Source organism: Haplochromis burtoni, unplaced genomic scaffold (assembly GCF_018398535.1).
Source record: "Haplochromis burtoni strain Fernald_Lab_line unplaced genomic scaffold, NCSU_Asbu1 Contig_48, whole genome shotgun sequence".
NCBI classification, from domain to species: Eukaryota; Metazoa; Chordata; class Actinopteri; order Cichliformes; family Cichlidae; genus Haplochromis; species Haplochromis burtoni.
Window position 1 is genome coordinate 361780 of NW_024582409.1, and position 22219 is coordinate 383998.

Consider the following 22219-nt stretch of genomic DNA (forward strand, 5'->3'; position numbering starts at 1 on the left):
AATCCACCTTATTTCCATGACAAACACTATGCTTTGTAGTGCGAGCACAGGCTCCACTCCATAAAACATCCCATCCAAAAAACTTGGATATGCAATACTCTTTCTGAAAAATGACCATTTTTATTCAATCTTTTTGTTCCCATCAAAAAGCCATTTTTTTCTCCGCAGTCTTAATGGTTACAAGATATTCAGCAAAGCACTGCTGATCTGCAGCTCTTTGTTCGGACTCCCACGGAGAATACAATCTTACTTTGGAGCACTGCGGCTGCAGCCATACAATTCCATCAGCATAAACGCTTCACAAACACTTACACACAAAGTATAGGGGGTGAGAAAAACACTACTTCAGACAACAGGAATCGTTTTCTGGTTGTGCTTGTGGATTGTATCAACTTCTATTTTCATACCATACAGAATATACTAAAAGCTGGAGTTTTTATTTTTATTTTTGTAAAAATATGGCTTGTATGAATATTTCTTGGATTTTTTTTGTGTGTGTGCAGATGTGTATTTGTTGTTCAAGGATGGGAGTAGGAAACTTTAAACATAAAAAATGTGCTATTCTTATTTTTCTGTTTTTTTTTTTTTTTTTAGGGACAGAGTCGAAAAGCTGGTGGCATAGTGAAAGAGAGCGCATGTATAATATCATACAATAATGTCATAAAAATGATAAATGAAAGGTTAACTCAGTCTCTTTGCAAATAATCATTTAAAGTGACCATTTCTTTTGGCCAAGACACCTGCATCCAGCATGTGCCCTTCCAAAATCAGCTTCAGTTAACAGATTTAATTATAATTGTCCCCTCTATGCTACAGTCAGTGTCAGCTGTGTCTTTTAATTCTCTAATCAGTGGTCGGCAGGACCGCTATCACTATCCCCATGCAGCTTCCCACTCAATACAGACATCCCAAAACACACACAGACTGGTTTTGTCAAATGTTTTATTGAGTGTAGACATCTGGGCTACTGTAAAACATGCATTATCTGCAGAAGGGGGAGAGGAGCAGGTGGCATTGTCCCCGCTGTCAGCTGTGTCAGTGTTGGCACCCGTGATGGAGATTAATGAAGTATCTGGAGAGTAATATGCTCCTTCAAATGCTGCTACAATTTGGAGTGGGGGCCGATCCTGATCTTAAATAGCAAAGCTGTCAGAGTTTGCTGAACCTGTGCCTTGGCACACGAGTGGAGGATTCAGTCCTACAGCACGGAAAACAAAAAGTGTAAAAGTGGCCAGATATAAGGCAACAAGACAGTCAGTTGTGCAAACAAACGCATTGTTCTTGCGTCACTTTTTCTTTGGTGCGTTCGGCGCGTTGAATTTAAAAAAGATGATGTCTCCATCCTCGACGATGTAGTTTCTTCCCTGCTGTCTGTATTTACCAGCTGCCTGTGGGGTTAAAAAAATAAAAAGAATCATTAAAATAATATAAAAGATTGTAAGCTGTATGCTAAGAAATAGCTAGTCTGTCATGTGGATGAACTCGAGCAGATTAAAAACTCTTTATAATTTAAATAATATTAGAAAAGATTTAACTTGAACTAAAATTACACTTGCAAATGTTCATCTACACATGCATACACACTCACACACACACGCCTGCACAGGCGCACGCACGCACACACAAGTGCACGCATGTTTTGTTTGAGGGGTGCCTGAATTCCCACTGAGTGATAATCCTCTCTTCTGCCCATTTCAGTTTCATGTGCACAAGCACAAAATGTTAATAAGTCTTTGATTACAGCACTATAAAACTTCTCAAGGAAACAAAATAAGTTCTAACATTTCTTTTGTGTACAGTAAGTGTTTGTTCTCCTTCCCGGCAAACTCAAAATAATTGACTTGAAGTGCTAATACGGACAGGTTTATGCATTCTGGTTCTGCACAGTGCACAATTAATTAGAAGAATCAATGTCCCTTTAAAGGCTCAGGAGACCATTTAATCCAAGCTCAATACCACCAGAAACACTGGATGGAGAGGGAGACAGGAAAAAAAATCAATGGCTATTTGTGATTCCTGAGTATGTATTAAACCAGACACGTCTAACTGGTTCATTTGCACTTGAAAGCAGCCATCTGGAGCAGCAAGCTTGGCTTAAGCAGATATGATTACTAATAATGTGATATCCCTGTACACTGGCCCTATTCAGACAGCCTATTCCCACAACTGGCATTAAATAGCATGGACCTTAATGCCACAGTCAGAAACGCTCCATGTTCTTCTGAGGCTCAAAAAGGGATTAGTAAGAGAGCATGCAGTAAGGACCTGACACTGAGATCTCAACCTCTGATAACAATGGCGAAACCCCCCAGAGACTTACATATTTCGCTCTCTTTTTGCAGCTTATGGAGGGTGTGGACAATACACTGCCGATGCATTAAATATCAAATATTTATTAAAAAGGACTTGAATAGCAAGGAGATTTAAATGTTTTTTTTTTTTTAGTGCTTCCTTTCCACACTGGTCCCCGTGGGCCCTTTGTGCCACCATAATTACATTAGTTGAGTCTGTAAGTGGGCACATGGAGTTGATGGTGGTGATAGGGGGATTGCGACAGCATGGCTTACAGCTGCTTCGCACAAGTGTTGCACATAAAATCAGAGTCACTTCTGCTTTAATTAACTGAGATTTAAAAGTAGATTTTTTTCTCGTTAAAGAAAATAAAGGATTGAAAAAAAGTGCACCTTTAATTTAAAAGGCATCCTACAGTGTCGATGAACTCATTATTAACCGTGTGCATTCGATAAGTTGATTACAGTTTGCAGATTTTAAACAAATTTTCAATGTCAAAGTACAACTTGGAGCAGGAAAGAAAAGTATTGTGTTGCCTTTAGCAGTGAAATGACTTAATACACTTGATAGGTGTGTCCACAAGGTGCAGTTAAAAAGGTCAAAACAAACACTGCCCATAAAAACAGGAGACATGCAAGTCACATTTCTGTGCTGCAAACCATGAAACAGTCCTTATTTAAGGAATTTCACACTTTATTTAACTTGCCGCTTTATATCACTGTCACATGCCTACAGTGGCTTGGGGATTTGGTAACAGAGAGCTCTAAGCTAACAGCGCACTCTGTAGATCTGATAAATGCCTGGTGAGGTGAAGAAGTGCTTCCTTGGAGCGACTGCGCTGAGCCACGAGCAAGAACTACCATCAGCCAGTTAAGACACATTGTGATAAAGATATGCACAGCTGGAGCAGAATGGCAGTGTTTAGAGCCAGAATCAGCTGGCTTGTCAGGAGTGGTGCTGGAGTGTGTGCAGTAATTTCTTCCCCTGAGTAAAGGTGAAGAGCAGTTTTCAGTAGGAGCTGTGTGGCGACTGTCAGCTCCACTGATCACAGGAGACTTCCCCTCATCTCCTCTGGCACCCTGACTGCTCACCTTGACAGCACTCTCGCTGCCTTCCTCTTTAAAATCCTGGAATTTCATTACTTCCGCCATAATGAAGCCCCTCTCAAAGTCTGTGTGGATCTTCCCCGCAGCCTGTGGAGCCTTAGTTCCTTTCTGTCACAAGGAAGGAAAAGAGAGGACAAATGAATTGTTTTGGAGAAGATGGATTACAGCATGCGAGCGACACGGTGTTTGATGGGGTGATAGCGTTGTGATCACTCTGGGGGTGATTTTCAGTCGGGGGTATTCTTGCCTCAGTCCTGATTTCTGGATAGCTTTCCACTCAGTTGTGACCTGCTAGGGTAGCCTGGACACCGATAAGGACCCAGCACTGCTATCAATGCCTCCTGATTCCCATTCCGTGGTGGTATTGATTTCTGTCCAAGCAATCTTGCCTCATTGTGGGTCGCTGCTCGGCTCTCTGGTCATGACAGCAAGAAGACCCAGCGTTGCAGTGAGAAGCAAGCGTGGTATAGACCCCACTGCATCAGGCCTTTACTATTGTGAGAGTTTGGTAATTCAAATTCAGCTCAACCCTTCAGTGGTATTTCACTATGTTGAATGTACTCCTGTGAGTTTTGGAGTATTATAACTTTTTACATTTACACAGCAGAGATTTGATATTAACTGGAGCTGTTTGAGATTTCAATTTACATGTAACAGTTTAATAGATGTATAAAATATGTATATATATTTTATATATTGCACTTTGAGCCCTCTCTAACACTCCAAGACAAAACTGGTGACTGACAAAATGTGCAATTTATATGCGTTGAAATAATGCTGGGTGGAAATGACAAATGACCCAAATAAGTGACGTGGCTGCTGTGCATCATTATGACTCCTGCCTGTCGACCTGCTCGCTCCCTCTCTGCTCTGCAGCTCCGTGCTCAGAAACTGTTGAGCAGTTTTAATTATGTATATAATCAGGTTGGGGTCAACATATTTCATGCCAAAAGAATGATGCGTATTTAATGACTCTAATACATTACCATCTACTTGCAATCTCATTGACGGAGTGCTTGTGAGTTTAACTACCATTAATCAGCATCAAGGTTTGTCTATCTGGAGAAAAATAGATTAAGGGAGGGATTTTTTTCATATGGTGCATTACAAGAGATCCACATTGTCCTAGTTAAGAGCTATGCAGAGCAGGCTGATAGATAATGGTCACCTCGAGGCTGCCTAATAAAGCATGTTAAAGGACTTAGGAACACGACATTACTGAGTGTAGTTTTTACAATGCAAGATGTATTGGCTTAATATAGTTACTCACTGATGCTTACCTGACTAAATGCCCCTCACACACAATCAAGGCTGGCTGTAATCAGTTATGCCGAGGAGGACAAGCGTGCTTTCCAGGATGCCTTTGAAGTGTTTTGGGACTTTGCTCTAAATAGCGAGGACATCAGTCATGCTGAGACGTGTGCATCTAAACACGGTGATGTCATCTGACTAAAATGTAACGTGTCTTGTGAGGATGAAGAGCGAGTGAGCTCATCTTCCCCTCTGGGTTGTGCTTAGTTTAAAAATGCTTAGAAAAGAAAAATAAAGGATCAAGTTTGATGTGTGGATGGGTGTCATATAATCTCCAACAAAACATTTAACATTCACCCGAAATATGATTTTGGTGAATCGTTTGAAGGTGGCTAAATTTTGTTTCAACCACAATATAAAAGAATTAGGAAAAAAAAAAAAGGAGACCCTGTCTAGTGGAGAGCAGAAATTCATATAGATCCCATTAAAAAAAAGTATGTGTCATTTTTCTCATGCCAAAAAAATCAAGTGAACATTATGTTCCTTATAAGAAACATGCAATTTTATTATATATTTATATAAATATATTTAAATGGAGAAAAAGGCAAAATCTTGTGCTTTTTTAAAAAAAAAAAAGTCTTTCTTATTAGTTAAAAAAGAAACAGGACATTTATCACTGCAATTTGCTATAGCAGATATTACAAATGCATATTGGAGTCCTCTAGGGGATATTTGGAAACCTGTGTATTACTCATAATGTAACTGTCTGAAGCCACGTCTCTATCTAATAATAACAATAATAACAACAATAATAGTAATAATAATGAAGCACGAGATAGCATTTTAAATTAGTGTTTTGTTTGTGTGAAAAATCGATTCATCTTTTCGTGAAGAACAGTGCACTCGTAAATCTTATGCAAAATAATCCACCCATGCACTGAAAAGTAGATGTCTGAAAATAGGCTGAAGCCAATATGAGCTTATTCAAAGTCAAGGGAAAATGATCTTGGTAAAGCTGCATCACACGCAGAACAAACACCCCTATTTATGTGTGTTTTGTAAGTGGACAAGTGATGCCATCTTTGGGCAAGATAAAAATTTAAGCAGTATTTCCATCAGTGGTCAAATCTGTAACCCGCCCACACATGAGACTTTTTCTACCATTATTGCCTCCACCATCTATAGTGGGCTATTTCAAGATTTTGAACAAATTGAACAACAAAATGTGAACAGTGAACGGTCTCACACTCGGGGAACAAAACCATAATGATCTGCTTGGTGACAAGTTCTTTGAATAGATGCCATTGTGGAAAATTGCAATGCTTTTTTGAAAATGGGACTCCTTTTTTCAAACGGACAAGTTATGTTTATGAGATTGAAAGCATTCTGTATCGTAAAAAAAAAAACATTCAAATTACAATCCTTTGAAATATCTGATGGGATGAAAGAATGGATATGAATTTGTATGACTGAATACAACCCAAATCTTTAGTTGTTGAAGTTTCTCAAAAGTTACTTTGTTGTATTTTTAAACCACCGATATGAACTTATAAATGTTACTCAGACAAAATAGCTTATTATTTCTGCACTCGATACTTCTATCTGCTCAAGGAAAGAAAATATAAGTGGACACAATACCAACATGCAAAGCAAACATCTGTATTGATGTAAATGCTGCGATCCCATTGCACAAAGCTCTTGGCGGGCTGGGCTCAGTAAACTGAGACACACGGGGAGGAGGAGCCCCCAGCAAGGCCCACAAACAGTCGAATGAAAAGCGACATCAATTTTGGCACAGACAACCTCCGTCACACAGATTAGGCAGGCACAATGCACGGGCTCCTTATCTCCAGCGGCAGGAGGAGGGCAGGCAGATCTGCACAGGATGGAAACATTCTCATGGACGTAATGGGCAAAATCAATTGTTGCCCTCCTCAATCAATGTAGCCCCCACTTTCACTGTTCAGCAGCTCACCAGTAATTGAAGTTATCCTTGGTCTGTAATGACTAGCTAAAGCACAACCATGACAAAGTTGAAAGTGTGCGATATCAGTGAAGGTGCCAGCAGGGTGGAACATGGGATACTGTGTGTATTCGTGTGTGTGTGTGTGAGTCTGATACACACGCTCACATGTACGTATGCGCACAGCAGGCAGCTGGCACTTACCCGAATGGTCCATGCACGGACCTCATCTGGTCCAGCAGTGAAGAAGTACTCCAGCTGCAGGGCTGCGTAGCCTGCCTTGATGATCTTGCTCAGGGCACTGGTGGGGAGAGATTTCAGCTTGAATCGAGGGGTCTGAACTGTTTAAGTATTCTTTATCGCTGCTGATGCCTAGACAAAGTTCACCTCAATGGCAAGGCCCCATTCATTCCAATATAAACTCATTAAGTGAATAAGATGGGTCACTTCGTTTCGCATAAGACATTCAACTCTCCAATGGTTTCTTTGATTAATTAGGAGGCTTGTAGACTCATTTAACATTTTTAAGAATTCAACCCAATGCCTCGATCTTTGCTGAGAGAAAGAAGGGGGAAAAAAAATCTCCTGTCACAATTTTTCTCTCCATAGAGGTTTTCACACAAGAACAATAAACCCAAAATGCCCAAGTTATAATTATACCTACAGATGACAGATGACAGTTAAAAACTTAATTTAGAGGAAAACCCTTTGACTGAGTTGTTCAGTAAGAAGAGGGATCCTTTGCTTTATAATGGTAATTACTCTGCCATTTATTATTCTATCAGCACATGCAATTAAAGGAGTGCATGGAGGACACAGCTGATAATAAAGTGTGGGGAGACTGAATGCTAATTAACCTCTGCGTCTTGTGCTCTGTGCTGTACTTCTGCCTCTCCTCTTCACTCTTGTCCTGCAGCAGGCTCTCTAGGCCGCCACTAAAGGGGATGACCAAGGCTCCGGGGTCATGACTGTCCACCCACTCCTTGATTTTCACCAACCTGATTAAAAAAAAGAAAAACAGCAGTCGCAAAACACGTTGGAGGACTTGATTAACATGAACGTATTTGTTATTCGCTGCATGCATGCATATTCATGAGAGCAGCTGAAAATATGAGTGTTTGTGGGAGACTGCACTCTAAAGGTGGCATTTCCTTTCAGAGTTTGACTTTCTTTCCGTTCAAGTTCTCAACTAAAAATCAGACTTGACTACACATCCTTTAGCAAAGAGAAAGAAACATAATAAAAATACAAAAACTGGATTTATATATATATATGTATAAAACAGGTCCTAATATTTTCAGTGATCCTAAAATGATGCCAAAAGTAGGAGGGCATTCATTTCCACTTTAAGACATAAAGCAGTAAAAAGTGTCAAGAATATTTAATTTTGCTGAAGTTTGGGTTTTCATTCATTTTATTTTATTGTTAAATATGTTACCTGATTCTTTTTGTTTTCAGCACCTTCTTTATGGTGTTAAATGTTGTGTTTTGTATCATTAACCTAATTCAGACTTTTAAAGACATTTGCATGTCATTTCACGCTGTTTTGTCCTTGTTGTAATTTGAGGTATTCTTAAATTAATTGCACAGAAAGACGGTTTAGCCACTTTTAGGTGGAAAAGTGGCTAAGGTCAGCAGTTCACCTCATGGCTTCTTTTCAAAAGAGTTCAAAAAACAAACAGATGATGCCTTCCCTTTTTGCACTTCTCGAATAAATGTGACACCTTTGCTCCTGCAGATAATAAATAAATGATTTAAATAGACATTAAAATAATCAGTTCGACAACAAGACTGTTCTTAATAAGTGCATTTTGAAATCGCTCAAGCAAAAAGTCACACATTTCTCTCTGAAATGTGGAAGTGAAATTCACGATATACTTTTTTAAACTATGAAAAAAGAAATCTTCCACCAGCCGAGTGTTTTTTTGAATGTTAGATAAACATTAACATTCAAGCAACGAGAAAGCACTGCAACTAACCACCTACTGTTATCTTTGGCACTTTCTTAACTGCATGATCTTTTTTTTTCTTTACGTGTTCTTGTCCAGCAGGACACCTGACATTGCAGGACAAAGATATCCTCACAGCTAATGGTAACCCTCAGTCAGAACAATACGAGGGGGTTAGAGCAATTATGAGATTAGCCTCACAAGCTCCGAGGCTGGGATTGGACGGATCTCAAAGAGCAGCATCACACAAATCCATTTTCACACGGCGGCTCCTGGGCTGGATTGATTCTAAGGGGTCCCTGTCATTATCTGTAATCCTAGTTTCCTGTTTAAAGCCCATAAGAATCAAAGACTGGGAGGAACCACACCACCTCAATACCACATCTATTCCAATAACAATGTCACCGCTTTATCACCTGCAGCACCCTATCGCTGCTCCTACCTAATGATTATCAATATACAATATATGACAAGGTAACGGGCAAAACGAAGAGCACAGTTTTGCTTTGATTGAATGTTTTTCTCAACAAGTTAAAATAACACCACAGGCCGGCGCAGTAAATCTGAAATGCCTCATATGCCAGGTCATCTGTCTGCCTTTTCAGATGGACATCTATTAAGAGGAATAACCTAATATTTCCCTTACTGTTCACACCATGTATGCAGATCTGACGCTTGACTGCCACCACAATAACACACAATAAGGTGGCATCCAACATCTCGCCAATAAAGGACAGAAAAATAAAACACATTTAGCCAAAGCAGAAAACCTGAAAACATAGGAGATGGAGGGCGCTCCAAGAGGGGAAAAATCCAATCTGAGATAATAACAGCTGTAGTTTGTCACTTTTAGCAGCACAGCTGTCTATTTGGTGGCACGTTATTTGCATTCCTCAGGTATTGCGTTCTCTACAGGCGGCTGAATAATGATTCACAAATCACTCTCTCCACACCAGTCAAGGGCTGTGATCCTTTGAATAGACCATTGTACCTGAGACTGTAATTGGTGGAGACTTGACAGAGCTGAGCCAAGCCAGCCAAGTAACAAAGAGGCTCTTGGTAGAAGGCTGAGGGATGATTTTAATAATGTGGAGCCGAGACGGAGAACGTGAGCTGCAAATGAGCACGGGGGTCTCCGGGTCCTTGCACTGAGTGACACAGGACCAGACAAACACCTTGCCACAGGAACATGAAACACCCCCTTCCCACAACTCCAGAAACAAAGCGCTGTCAATTAAGAGCTTTGAAGTGCCGTCAACATGACTCCCAAAACCAATTCTGTCAACTTCACCACTGTCTACCCGTGCCACTTTGCAATTTGTATTTATGTCCCTTCCAATTATTTGTGTGAAATTTTATGTGGATGTGTAAATTTGGAAAAATGTTTATGTAAAACATGCTGCAGATTTCTTTGTGTCTTTATGGCTCTCAGTCATACTAAAGAATAAAGGGGTGTTCTTGTTCGTGGAGGCCCATTCACAGTGTGAAATGCCTATTTAACACAAGAAACAGGCCTGACTTTTGTTTTAGGGGAAGGTTTACTGCCTGATTAAAAATAAGCAAGTGAAAAGATATGCAGTTTTGTTAAAATCAGTAATAAGATGTAAGTAAAATATTTTCCCTGTAGGTCTTCTTCATCAACCTCGTACTCTAAACTAATACAAGTGAGAAAGATGTGTGTGCGTGTGTGTGTGCATGTGTGAGAGAGAGCGTGTGCGAGTGCATGTGTCTTGTCAGTCTCTATTATGTCCCAGAACTGAGTGCCATCTCTCACTGCTCGGTTAATAGAAAGATTCAGCACTTTCTGCTCTTGATATCCCTCTCTGAACAAATGATGCCTGAAATTTTTATTCTTTTTATAATGGAATTCCAATGGCTTCTGCTGCAAATCAAGTGGAAATTTTTGCATATCAAGTGGGAAAAATTAAATGTTAACCACGTTTTAATGTGATTAAGGGTGACAGAGACATTATTTCTGCTAATCATTCACTGGCTTGAAGGCTCAAACAAGTCCAAGGAACAAGCTGTGTTTGTGCTCTCAGATCAAATGGAAAAATATAGTTTTTTTAAACCAGAAAAACTTTGGCAAAACTCAAACATGTATGCATTATTATTATTTTTATTTTTTAAAGGTAAAAAACAGTCAACATGAAACCAAGACCATGTGACACCTTACGTCTTACATTTAGAAAATATAATAGGCATCACACCATTTGTTGCAAGCTTTGGATCTAATGCTTATTGTATTTAAAGTACATGTAATTTAAAACACAATATATTCTACAATTACAAGAAGAAAACCCCCCACAATTGGACCTTTTGCAACAGACTGGCTCTGAATAGAGATGTTCCCCAGGTGGGGCCACCCTCCGGAGCTTGCCTATTTGTCTTTTTGTGTGAGAATCCTAAAGGGGGATAATTCCTGTGTTTCTGAATGCCTGGGGGCTTCCCTGGGCTTTGTCAGAGCTTTGATCTGCTTAAATGGCTCAAACAATAGGAACATCTAAAGTACAGGGGCAGCTACCTGAGAAATGACCTGGGCCTGCGTCTGACATACACTCAAACAGGTTGGCTTCATCATGAGTGCAGAGCCAGTTAAGCCTGTATAAGGTCGGCCACCTCCGGTTTGAGTGCTCAGTCCCGATGCGATTGAGTGCTGACAGACCCGAAGAGTAATCCGCTACCTACATCCTCCACAGCTCGATCACTGACACACCCACAGGTGAGCTCCCAGCACCTGAGTCTGGGTAGCTCAGCTGAATGTGTTACTTACTCCCTTCACATGTCCTGACAGCTACTGGCTTAGATGCCAGACACAGAATCATCAAGTAATAAACCCAGAGTCCCCCCTGTTTGTCTGGTCCCAGGTTACAAGGATGAGCAACCTAGGGGGCCAAGATGCTGCGGCACACAGCATATACTACCCCCTCCTCTTCCCTTCCTCTGTGGAGGGAGAGAGAAATGAGAGGTATGAGCTCATGGTGGCTTTTGAGGCTGGGAAGTCAGGGGCTCTGTGGGAAGCTTTTCATCCTCCCAGTGGTGAGCTCCTGAGCGACAAGAGTGCAGACGCTCTCTGCTCCCTGTGGCCATAGCCGGATGGAAAGGCATTACCCATCGCGTCTTTAAGAAAGGGAGGAGATCTGACACATACACACACATACACGCGCGCATACACAGACACACTATCAGCAATATTACCAACTTCTTTCAATCTTCAAAGCAATCATGGGCTGGAGGAAACAGAACATGGCGCACGCACAATGGGAGCAGCTTTAATTAAGAGCATCATCTCACATCGTATCTCAAACAAACCTTGAGGGTGTGCTGGTAACAAGCTTTTTAAAACAACTTTCCTTTCTTTGATAACTACACCCATTAAATATTGTGACTTTAAACGTTTGCACATGATAGATGAAACCTTAACAACCCCATCCGCCATAGATTTGTCTTTAAGATGGTCGTTAAGGACACAATATCAAAGCCATAACTCATTAAAGATATTTCTGTGGGGTGGGGGTGCAAAAAAAAAAAACCAAACAAAAAACAGGCAAACATGAGAAATTCAAACAGTAACCCAGAGGAGTACATTCTACATCACCCAAAATAATTCTCTATATGGGGTATCCATGCTGTCATTCATGGCAGTTGACTGGGCGAGAGAAAATAAGGGGGCTGGGGTAGAGAGGGGGGAGTCATCAAGATGTGACAATTGTGACAAGAGCAGGCAAAGTGTAGCGCCGAAGAACACCACACGGATTTCTCCATCTCTTCTTTTTTTCCAGGATGACAGCTTAATGTCTACCACATGCAATATTTATTCTCATCGTGTGTCAGACTGTCTAGCTGTCCTAGGGAGTACAAAGAATGCCACTTATTAGAATAAAAGCAGAAGGAAGGTAATCAAGGACATATGTAACATCAGCCAATCATGCCCCCCCCCCTCCCCAACACCGCTTACAATCCGACATCTTTTTTTTCTCCCCTCGTCCATTCATAACAGTTTCAACAATAATCCTGATAATAAGCGCTCAGGAGCTGTATGTGGCAACAGTAAAATTCATTTATTTGTCTCATTAAACTTGTCGAGGCTGCAGGCCAGTCACTGCAGCATGTGTTCCTGGCCTTAAGCTTATCGCAAAGATAACACAAAGCTCACCTCAAGAAGCTCAACTATCAAAATCTAGCATTTTCACCGACGCAAAACTCGTAGACATTTATTTCTATGTCAGCAATTCCCCCCCCCCCCAAGTTCATAATCAGAATAAGTGGATTATGAACTGTTGGGGGCAGACTCACTCAGCATTTATCAGATTTGGGGCTGAGGAATGAGGGAGAAATCTATACTGGGTTTTGGAGACCAAACTGAAGAATATAGAAAGAAAATGAAAAACTTTTAGTCTCAATTTTACTACAAGGTATTCATCACGAAACACATCAAAGACAATGGGGTCATGTGGTACACGACAACGGTGCCCTTTCATTACCTGGACAGGGGACAGTCAATAACTGGGCTAACAGAGTCGACAGGACTTTACATCTGTTTCAGTTTTACTGTACTTCCTCTCCTGTTGTTTTCACTCATTGAAAGCTAGCTGACGGCATCCATTAGGACCGACTGCGGATAGTAGGGTATGCATCCTACCATGGGAAAGTGTTTCTCGGGATCCCACACTGAACAAGGACAGAGTGGACAAATCAAACAGGAGTATGCAATCGTATATCTCCCACATGGCTTTGAAAAGTGAACTCTAACTCCCTAGATACTAGTTCCTAAAAAAAACTTGGATGGAGCCAGTGGTTTTGCACTCAATAAAGTTTCACTTGTGTTTGTGTGAATTATGGTTTGGAGTAGCTGAAGTGGGTAGCAGTGATTTCTTTCATGGACTGGCTTTGTCTGTGGGTTTGACTTTTTTTTCAGTCTTTAAATGTTGGTGTGGTTCCTGAAACGAGTGTTTGTTTGTCAAAATTATAAGACAGCGAAAAAATAATGCATGATAAAGTTGTTACTGACATTCTTCAGGACCAAAAAGCAGAGGTAACAAAATACAAGTCAACCCTTAAGCTGAGCAGACATAGTTTACCCCCCTTCTCCACCTCGAGTTGTCTGCTGTGAGACAGAGCGGCACAATGCTGCAGCTCCTCTCGGGGCTTCCTTTACTTCAATTGTGAAAGCTCCTCCTACAGGCAGACCGGAGTATCAGACTCTGGGGAAATAACAACCTCTGTGGCTGGATTTCCTCAACCTACTTGGAGATATTACCTCATGTTTACACCGCATTTGCCTCAAAGGTTACGCCGGGGACGAATCTACATTCTTCTCATTGTCAACAAATCCAGTGCTGAGATTTAAACTGGTGCACCGACTCTTTCTCTCAGTATTCTTTCATCCTCCTGCTCTGTCAGCCCAAAACCAATTTGCTCCTACTCAAAAAAAGATACACCTTGAAACAAATACATATCCACATGTAAGCTTTAATATAATTTTCCACCACAGAAAGGCGCTGTACTTTTTAGTCAAATAACTATAATTTGGTGTATTTTGGGGTTCATTTTTAGTCTATTTAAAATATATACATGGGGTATTTTTTATTTTCTGAAAACAGAATTTTATATAAGGACAGCTTCCACAATTTCGCACTGTTTCTATTTATTGTATTTAATTTATGTCACATTTCAACATTGTGGGCCATGTATATCTTTTTACTGCTCTTGGAAAATAAAAAACATTAATAGGATTGGTCTTCTTGGTTTTGGTCTTATTATTACTTTGGAATTAGTGAAATAAGAGATACTGAAAATATTGCTTTCTTATCTTTGAACACACCAGCGTTAAACAAGGCCTTGTGCTGAAATCAGACTGGTCAGGTCTTCTGAAGCATCACCGTTGTCTGAAATGGCTAACGAGGGGAATCAGGATTGCAGAAGATTTTCTGAATTACATCACGACAAGAAAACATTAGCAAGTAGATTATAGATATGGATGCATTTGTGGTAGGAAAACACAATTAGGTAGAGACCGACAGAAAGAGCAGCTGTGGCATGTTAAAGTTGGCGCTTCCCGGCATAAAGAATAATGAGATAGGTACCAAACGTAACACGCACTGGAGGCAAACAATGCTTAAGAGAGATAAAGTACGAATACGTTTGGAAGAGTACAACAACAAAAAAGTATTTGGAGATTAAAGAGAAAAGTACACATCCTCAGACCTATGCCCACTTGTATACAGGCAGACAAACAGACCCTGACTAACATACATGCTCACACATGCAAACACACGCACGCAGACACACACACACACACACGCACAGAGTTAATAAAAGCTGCAAGCAGTGGTACCCTGCAGTTCTTACACTCACCAGGAGAGCCCACACGGCAGAGGCACTCACAGACAGGTCACGCTTGCCGGTTTCCTTAAAGGTCAACTCATCTACTTAAGAGGCACCAATTTACTTTAATGCACATTGTCCAAAAGAAGGAGAAGAAAAAGGCAGAAAAAGAAATGACAAGGGAGGAAAAAACATCACAGTATAGCTGAAGTGTCCTCTAATTGTGTCTTCTGTCATTACAAAATATGAAAACTCTTCGAAGATTAAGAAGAAGATTAAATAAATATCTGATATCAAATCTATTAAAAGAAAGAAAGAGTCCTAAAATTGGCGAGGCCACGTGCTTGTAAAATACACAACGTCTTAGATGACGAGTAAAGATGCCAGCATTGGGCAGACTGCAGCCACCACATTATCAACAGCGCTCTCACAGACACACACACGCACACACACACACACTGCGCTCTGTTGAATAGTCTTCCAGGCAGCTCACTGACGCCGGGGAAAGAGGAGAAAGCCTCTTGATAGACTCTTGTAGATGCCATTCCCTATCACGCAATGCCTCTCAGTCATAAACACATGACAAATGCAGCCTTAATCATTTTTTACGAGCGGGGATGTGCAGGGGGCAGTGCATGGCTAGAGGGGAGAGGGGAGCGGTGAGCAGCAGGCGGCCCCCTCTGCACAGAGGAGAGGGCTGTGTGGTAAAGTCTCCTCTGGAACATCACTCGGCCAGCGCGCCTTTGATCTCCACACCGCAATTACACCAGCATCCAAATGAGCATGGAGTCGCCTCTGAAACAGACTTCAAACATGCACATGTACGCATTCTCATACACATACACTGTATAGGATTGGAGCCATGTGCTCCTCTCAACAGTAAATGATGTACTGTCTCCAGCAGAGAACCTGGGGATGAAAGGAGGCCTTGCTCCTTGTCTGATCCCTCCATTAATGATGGCTTTCTAAAGCTAATACTCTGTATTCTTGTCTAAACAAGGCCAGCTTGGTATGTGGTTCCCATACTCCAAACAGGATGATCCCGGTTAACAACAGAATGTTTTTGGAGACTTACAATACTAAATAAAACTATTGCAAACGATGATGCAATTGCCATAACTATTTCGAGAAAATGCTATTAAATGGCTATAATAATAAAAAAAACCCTAAATTATAATGCATACATTAAAAATATCAGGATCGTGTAACTGAGATTAAATAGCATGAACCTCAATCTTGCTTGGCAGCATCTCAGCAAAACACCTTAAATATAAAAGAGCTTAAAAAAATAAAAAGAAGCAGGGAAGTGAACCTGTGAAAAGGCCTGAATGGGTGTCCTGAGAGACACAGATAAAATTGGCTTATTTGCCTCATTCTACGATTCGCCTTCTTTCCCTGAACACATTAAACCTGGGATTGCAATTTGTCTTGCTGTTTGCTTTGAATAGTCCTTAACCGTATCATCATCTCAACTGTGCTGGTGGAAAAACACGGGAGCATGGCGACAGCCAAATGGCAGTCTGGCGTCTCTGCAGCAGACTAGCTGCCATTAGGGCTGAGAGCAGCATTTATTGTACAATTAGGGACAGCTAGATCTACCTGTAATCATCTCCATACAGGTGTGAGCTCCTCTCTGGACAAGGGAAGTGACTCATCACTTGTCAAACATCAACACTTTGATGTCGGCATTGTTCATCGCGGAGCCCTCGGGACACCTGAGCACTACTGTTTAAAACACTCCGAGATTTATTGCATTTCACACAGTTAGAAACATGCACGCACACACACACAACATGAGAAAAAAAGGGGGGGAGGGGGGAACCTCTATTCCTACTGATGACGGATGTTCCACTTGCCATGAATCATTTGATTTATGAGTTCTCTTCCTCCTCCCTCCGTCTGACAGTCATACTTTCGTGTCAGGAACATTTTAACAAACAGTCATAGGTAAACAACTTCACTTGTAATACAATGCTGCCAAGTAAAGCGCCAAAAACAAATTTTCTAAGAAGTGACACCACCAGCCTGGAGGGCAATTGGAAAAGTGTGATAACAATCCACAAGTTGGTATTATTGACAAAATGGCTGCAGTGTGGGAAAAGTAGCCCTTTCAGACATAATGGATGTCAAACACCAGCCTTCTGGATCAGCTCTCACTGAGGCCACATGACAACATTACTACAAAAAAGTGCTTGTAAGGATCACAGAGCTGGAAGTTTATATCAGTGCCTTCAAGGTCATCTTTAGCCCTTTGACATCGTGACCAGTGTTGTACCTGAAAGCATGAGTCATGCAATTCCCCGTACATGCGCATTATTATGGAAAACAGTCAGTTAAACACATCTAGGAAGCCTCGGCTGTCGTTCTGAACTGTGGGAATTTCATGGCTGTGAAGAGATGCTTGTAAAGCAAGAGCAACAACATGTGAAGACAAAACCAAATATTTGCAAAAAGAATTTCAGATAATCTTTAAGGAGTCTTGCCCCTATGATTTACTGGCCCAGATGATTTTAATCAGCTGTTTGGCTTCAAAATGTACATATGCTTGTTTTGTTTTGTCATTTAAAGCCTTCGTTCTCTTTGATATCATATGGAAATGAGAAATTTTGCTGGAAATGGAGACCATATGCTCGTATGGGCTTAATGAAGTGCAGAGTCTGGGGCTGGGTGTTGTGTTAGAGCTTACTTAGTGCCACCTCCAGGCAGATTCTCTCACAGAGATATGACTGTTGTTGTCAGCAGGAGACCACAGTAAGTCTCACACAACGGCAAATGTGCACACGTTTAGATTAAACTAAGTAAAAATGAACGCTATTCCTTACGTAAGTAGAAGGAAAGCTCTTTAGCGATGATTAGTGAGAGCGATGAATCTGCTCCCGCCCTTCTTCGAAGTACTCACCATTTGTTCTTTCTTCTTATGTAGTCTTTCTCAGAGAGATTAACGAGGTAGATCATTGGTTTGGATGTCAAAAACAAGTATTTGTTCAGCACTTCGATCTGTAGAAAAAGACAGACAAGGCAAGTACTGAGAATCCACAACTTTCCAAAGTAGCCTTTGAGGACAACACAGAGACAAGCGAAGCCAAATCAAATTAGAGTCTGGTGTATAGGCTCTGTGGGGCGCAACTAGGAAGCCTCTAAATCAAGATCAGCATGGCCAGATGTCATTAGCTTGTACAAAAGCAATGTCAAAATATAACTGTGCATAATATTAACTTGCGATTTGCACAAAAAACATGTTGCTTGAAAAACAAAACACAAAAAACAAAAGAAGAGGAAACAGCAGTTGTACTTTTAGGTCAGATGAAAAGATTAGCATGATAAATCGCGCCAATAAATGTGACAGCAACATCAAAGGCTTACCTCCTTGTCGTTCCAGTCGTGATAGTAGCGGATGTGTTTCTTTTCATCCACTACCCAGCTCTTGATTTTGCACATAATGTCCTGTATGGGGTTAAAATAGAATGAACAAGGAGCCATTAAAGGAGATGAAAAAGAATATAAACCCAGCAGGGTATGGGGTAATTATTTCCTAAATGCATGGCATCCTGATGCCAAAATGAACAATGGCCTTTGCTCGCATTCAAGCAGGAGTGGCCTATCTTTGACAGGGATGGCATGCACAAGACCCCCTTCCCTCCTTTAAATCATGACAAAATGCCTTCTGGGGTGTCTCTCTCAGAGTCTCAGCTTTATACATCAATATTCCATCGGGACTGTTTAATGAAAAGGATAGAGAGAGGAGACGAAATTGGAAAGAGCGGGGAACTAATTGGAAGTTGGTTAGTAAGGTGTAAATTATTGGTCCCTCCTCAGGCACTTTGCAGAATGTAGTCCTACTGAATAAGGACTAGTGAGGTACAGAGCTAATTATTCAGTGTTTCTTCTGGAGAAAATATTGAGCATTTCCAGCTATGTATGCCACATTCATTACTGAGGTACTTGTGGGTTGAGACCACAGGCAAGACTGGGTCTTGACAGGATCTGGAAGCGGAAAAGGGTGGGAAAATGGGAGGGAGGTAGTTATAAAATTTGTAATAAAGAAATTGAGCCTATTATTGTTGATCCAGCCCCACAGAAATTAGCGGAACACATTCTTTTTGTTCCTGTCAACTTGACCTCCCCCTTCATATAAAAACTCCCCCACCCCCTGCAACACTCCCCCTACCTCCTTTTCCCTCCCCAAACCCTTGCAGCACTTCACAATCATACTCCCTTTTGAAAGAACTGAGGAAAAAATCCTGCCAGAGCCTCAATTACACAATGGCAGAAAAAGCTCCACACACTGACCCCCAGCCAGCTGCATTCACTTTCTGCACATCTCTCTCCACAGGAATTCTAAAGGCCTTTTAGTCAGGCAGCCAGAGTGCAGCCAGCGGGAGAGAGCGCAGGAAGAGCTGCATACACTCCGCCCGCGCCGGCCCAAGTCTTCACAGAGAGATTAATCATCTGTGAAATGGAAACAGCAAACGGCCAGTGACACAGGCTGAACCCGCTCCAGGTTTCCCTCATCAGCTCGCAGCCGCCGTGCAGAGCTCCTCTAACAGGCAGGTGTTAATAAAAGGCATATAGGTCCCACAGGGGTCAAACACATACGCTTGCCACCATGAAGCGCCGCTGGTGGGCCGGTTTCTTATTATTGTTTTGCAGGGAGAGGGGATTTGAGGATTCACTTGGACAAAAGCAATGAAACATTGTTCTTGTAAACACAGCACCAGCAAACATGTTTACATTTTTTAACAATGCATAAATTTGAGCCTTGTAGTGGTGCGTGCACATAAATTTAGCACAACAAAATATTAGAACTTTTAGGAATTTGAACCTTACAGTAATTTCCATATATGTCTTTAGTTTTCCTAAATAGTATAACATCATCTGTGTAGCAGTGTTTTTTTTAACAGTTTCGATAAAACTGCATACTTCTTCACAACTCAAATCCTTTAATCTGATAATGTCAGTCTTGTCTTTAAGGATTTAGTCTTGTGCCGACATCCGGTTTCAGCAGGAAGTTAGGCTGATTTGTGTCACAAACTACAATTATTCAGTGTTGTCCTTTTGGTGTTATCTTATACTGCATAATTATATGCTGCTTTGCACAGTAGTTTTCTTTCAGAGTAATACACTATGCTGGCACTGTGTTTCTATGTAACAGGGCAAAGGTCTGCATTTTTCTGCAAGACAACACTTTGCCCTTTCAATCCAACACTTGATGAGTGCAAACAGAAGCAAATTCACATGAACTCAATGCTGACCTTCTTCTTTTTTTCAAATTAAGAATATTTTCAGTTTTCTAACACAGCAACTTGTGGGCTTTGAGATGCTGGATTTTATTTAAAATACACTGCTGCTTTTCGTGCAAAAAAGCCTCCCCTGATTTTTGAATTTTTAGGCCATGTTTTAACAAGAAACAGGGTGTATCATCCTGAATTATGTCATATTTACCACTGTGATAACCACCACAGACTTAAATAGTACAATAAGACACTCTCACATTTCAATCCCATTAAACGAATTCTTTAAATCTGTTAGGAACAGGATAAAATATGCTTTTATTCATGAATTTTCACACCACACGCAGACCTGTAGAGTCTATAGACAAATGAGTGCGACAAAGGAAATTAAATCCCATTTCAAAGGTCTTTCAAGCAATCACCTTTTAAAAGGCTGCACACAATATCCTTTTTATTTCACATTATTTCGTGGCACTGCAAAAGAAAGAACGAGTACCATTGTTTCTACTAAACTGTACATTTTTAGACATAGTCTCGATGTTCTGCATATAGATGTTGAATTAGACGTGCGTACGTGTGCCTACACACAGCTGAGCATGTCACACGCTAGGCTCAGCCTGTGAGACAATCACACAATCCCTCCCATCTAAAAGCTTAGTGCAGCCTTTGATAAGCACCATTCTTTGCCATCTAAAGAGGTCTTCTATAGATTCTCACTTGCCGACGCGTGCACAACCTTTGACAAGTAATGTAGATCATTTTTATTCATTGCCTAAAATTGTTAGCAATTATGTGCGTAAGCGGCCACCTGCCTAGCCTGAATGGCTCCTGTCTGCGGGGCTACAGGGGTGTGGGGAAGTGCTGCTGGCTGTAAGGGGGTGGGTGGGTGGGGGGGTTTCGTCTGAGGGAAACCAACCAGTCACGGGGGCCTCTGCAGCAGGTGAAATAGCCCCTCTCGTTAGTGTAATGAGTGGTCAGAGCCTTGGTGTGTTGGGGCCTGAAATTGGGCATGCTGCTCCAAGTGAAAGGCCAGATCCCCCTTGCTTGCTGGCCCATCCTAACCTGCTCCAGTGATGGAAGGGCATCATGTGACATTTGCAACCAAATCATTGCTAAAGTTAGCTGCTCAGCCTCATTACCGGAACAATATAACCACCTGAGTGTGTGCGAGCATCCATATATATTTTGATCTAGCATCCAAGATGTGGATTCTTTTCTCATCTTGCCTTGCATTTTGCCCTGCACCACCGAGAACTGAGAATCTTCTGTCAAAGCATATTCTAAACATTTACTGTATTGATAGCAAGGTATAGGCATATGTGTCACCCACTATATGGCCTCACACAATTTCCCGAGCTGCTGTAGGTGTATAAGCATGAGACAGAGCTGTGCCATGATTTGAGTATTACTTTAGATGAAAAGAGCTGTGTGGAAACACTTTCATTAGCCCAGTGCTGTGACCCAGGGTCAGTAGCTGAATAAGTAACTCTCTATTAATGATTTCTACAGCAGAAAACCCCTGACCCCTGATCACTTTCAATCTCAGAAAGGGAAAAATGGGCCAGGGGGAGGGGTGAGACCTATTGGAGGGAGATTAAAAAAACATACTTTTTTTTTCCTTGGCCATGTGTGGGTGGGTTATTATTTGTGCCTTGCTGTGAGGGGGAGCAAAGGGCCTGCTGGGACATTGACTCACATATTCTGGTTTGAGTTTCTTGTCACTGCCTCTAATGGCTGTCTTCTCTAGCTTGTCAATAATAGGGCTGATCATCTCCTCATCCTTCAGCCTCAGCTCCTCGTGGATGATCTCCATGTCCCTCACTGGGTCCACTGTCCCCTCCACATGGATGATATCCTCATCATCAAAAGCACCTGCAGGGATAAGATACAAACACACAGGGAGAGCATCAGTATAAAGGTTTTTTTTCTTCTTCTTAGAAATAACAACAGCACTGCTTTAGATGAACACGTATAATCCAAACAGCAAATTGGGGTAACAGAATCAATGACATTGACTTTTTGGAAATCAAATGTGAAACAGTGATTAGATTCAGCCCAGGAAAAGCATTATTTTTTGCAGAGAATATGAAAAAAAGGCAT

General features: G+C 41.3%; 1 protein-coding gene across 6 annotated transcripts in view; it reads right to left on the minus strand.

The window, feature by feature from the left end:
- Positions 1 to 561: 561 nt before the first annotated feature.
- The window catches only part of LOC102291406 (obg-like ATPase 1), a 48233-nt gene continuing 26575 nt past the window's right edge, over positions 562 to 22219 (minus strand). For all 6 annotated transcript variants that reach the window (XM_042220394.1, XM_042220392.1, XM_005921485.3 and 3 more), the window contains 7 exons: positions 21816 to 21991; positions 18252 to 18332; positions 17788 to 17885; positions 7470 to 7610; positions 6817 to 6913; positions 3384 to 3506; positions 562 to 1388 (listed from right to left, as the gene is read on the minus strand). In XM_042220394.1, the coding sequence (XP_042076328.1) occupies positions 1287 to 1388; positions 3384 to 3506; positions 6817 to 6913; positions 7470 to 7610; positions 17788 to 17885; positions 18252 to 18332; positions 21816 to 21991 (818 nt within the window). In that variant the 3' untranslated portion in view covers positions 562 to 1286. The remainder of the gene's footprint in view (positions 1389 to 3383; positions 3507 to 6816; positions 6914 to 7469; positions 7611 to 17787; positions 17886 to 18251; positions 18333 to 21815; positions 21992 to 22219) is intronic.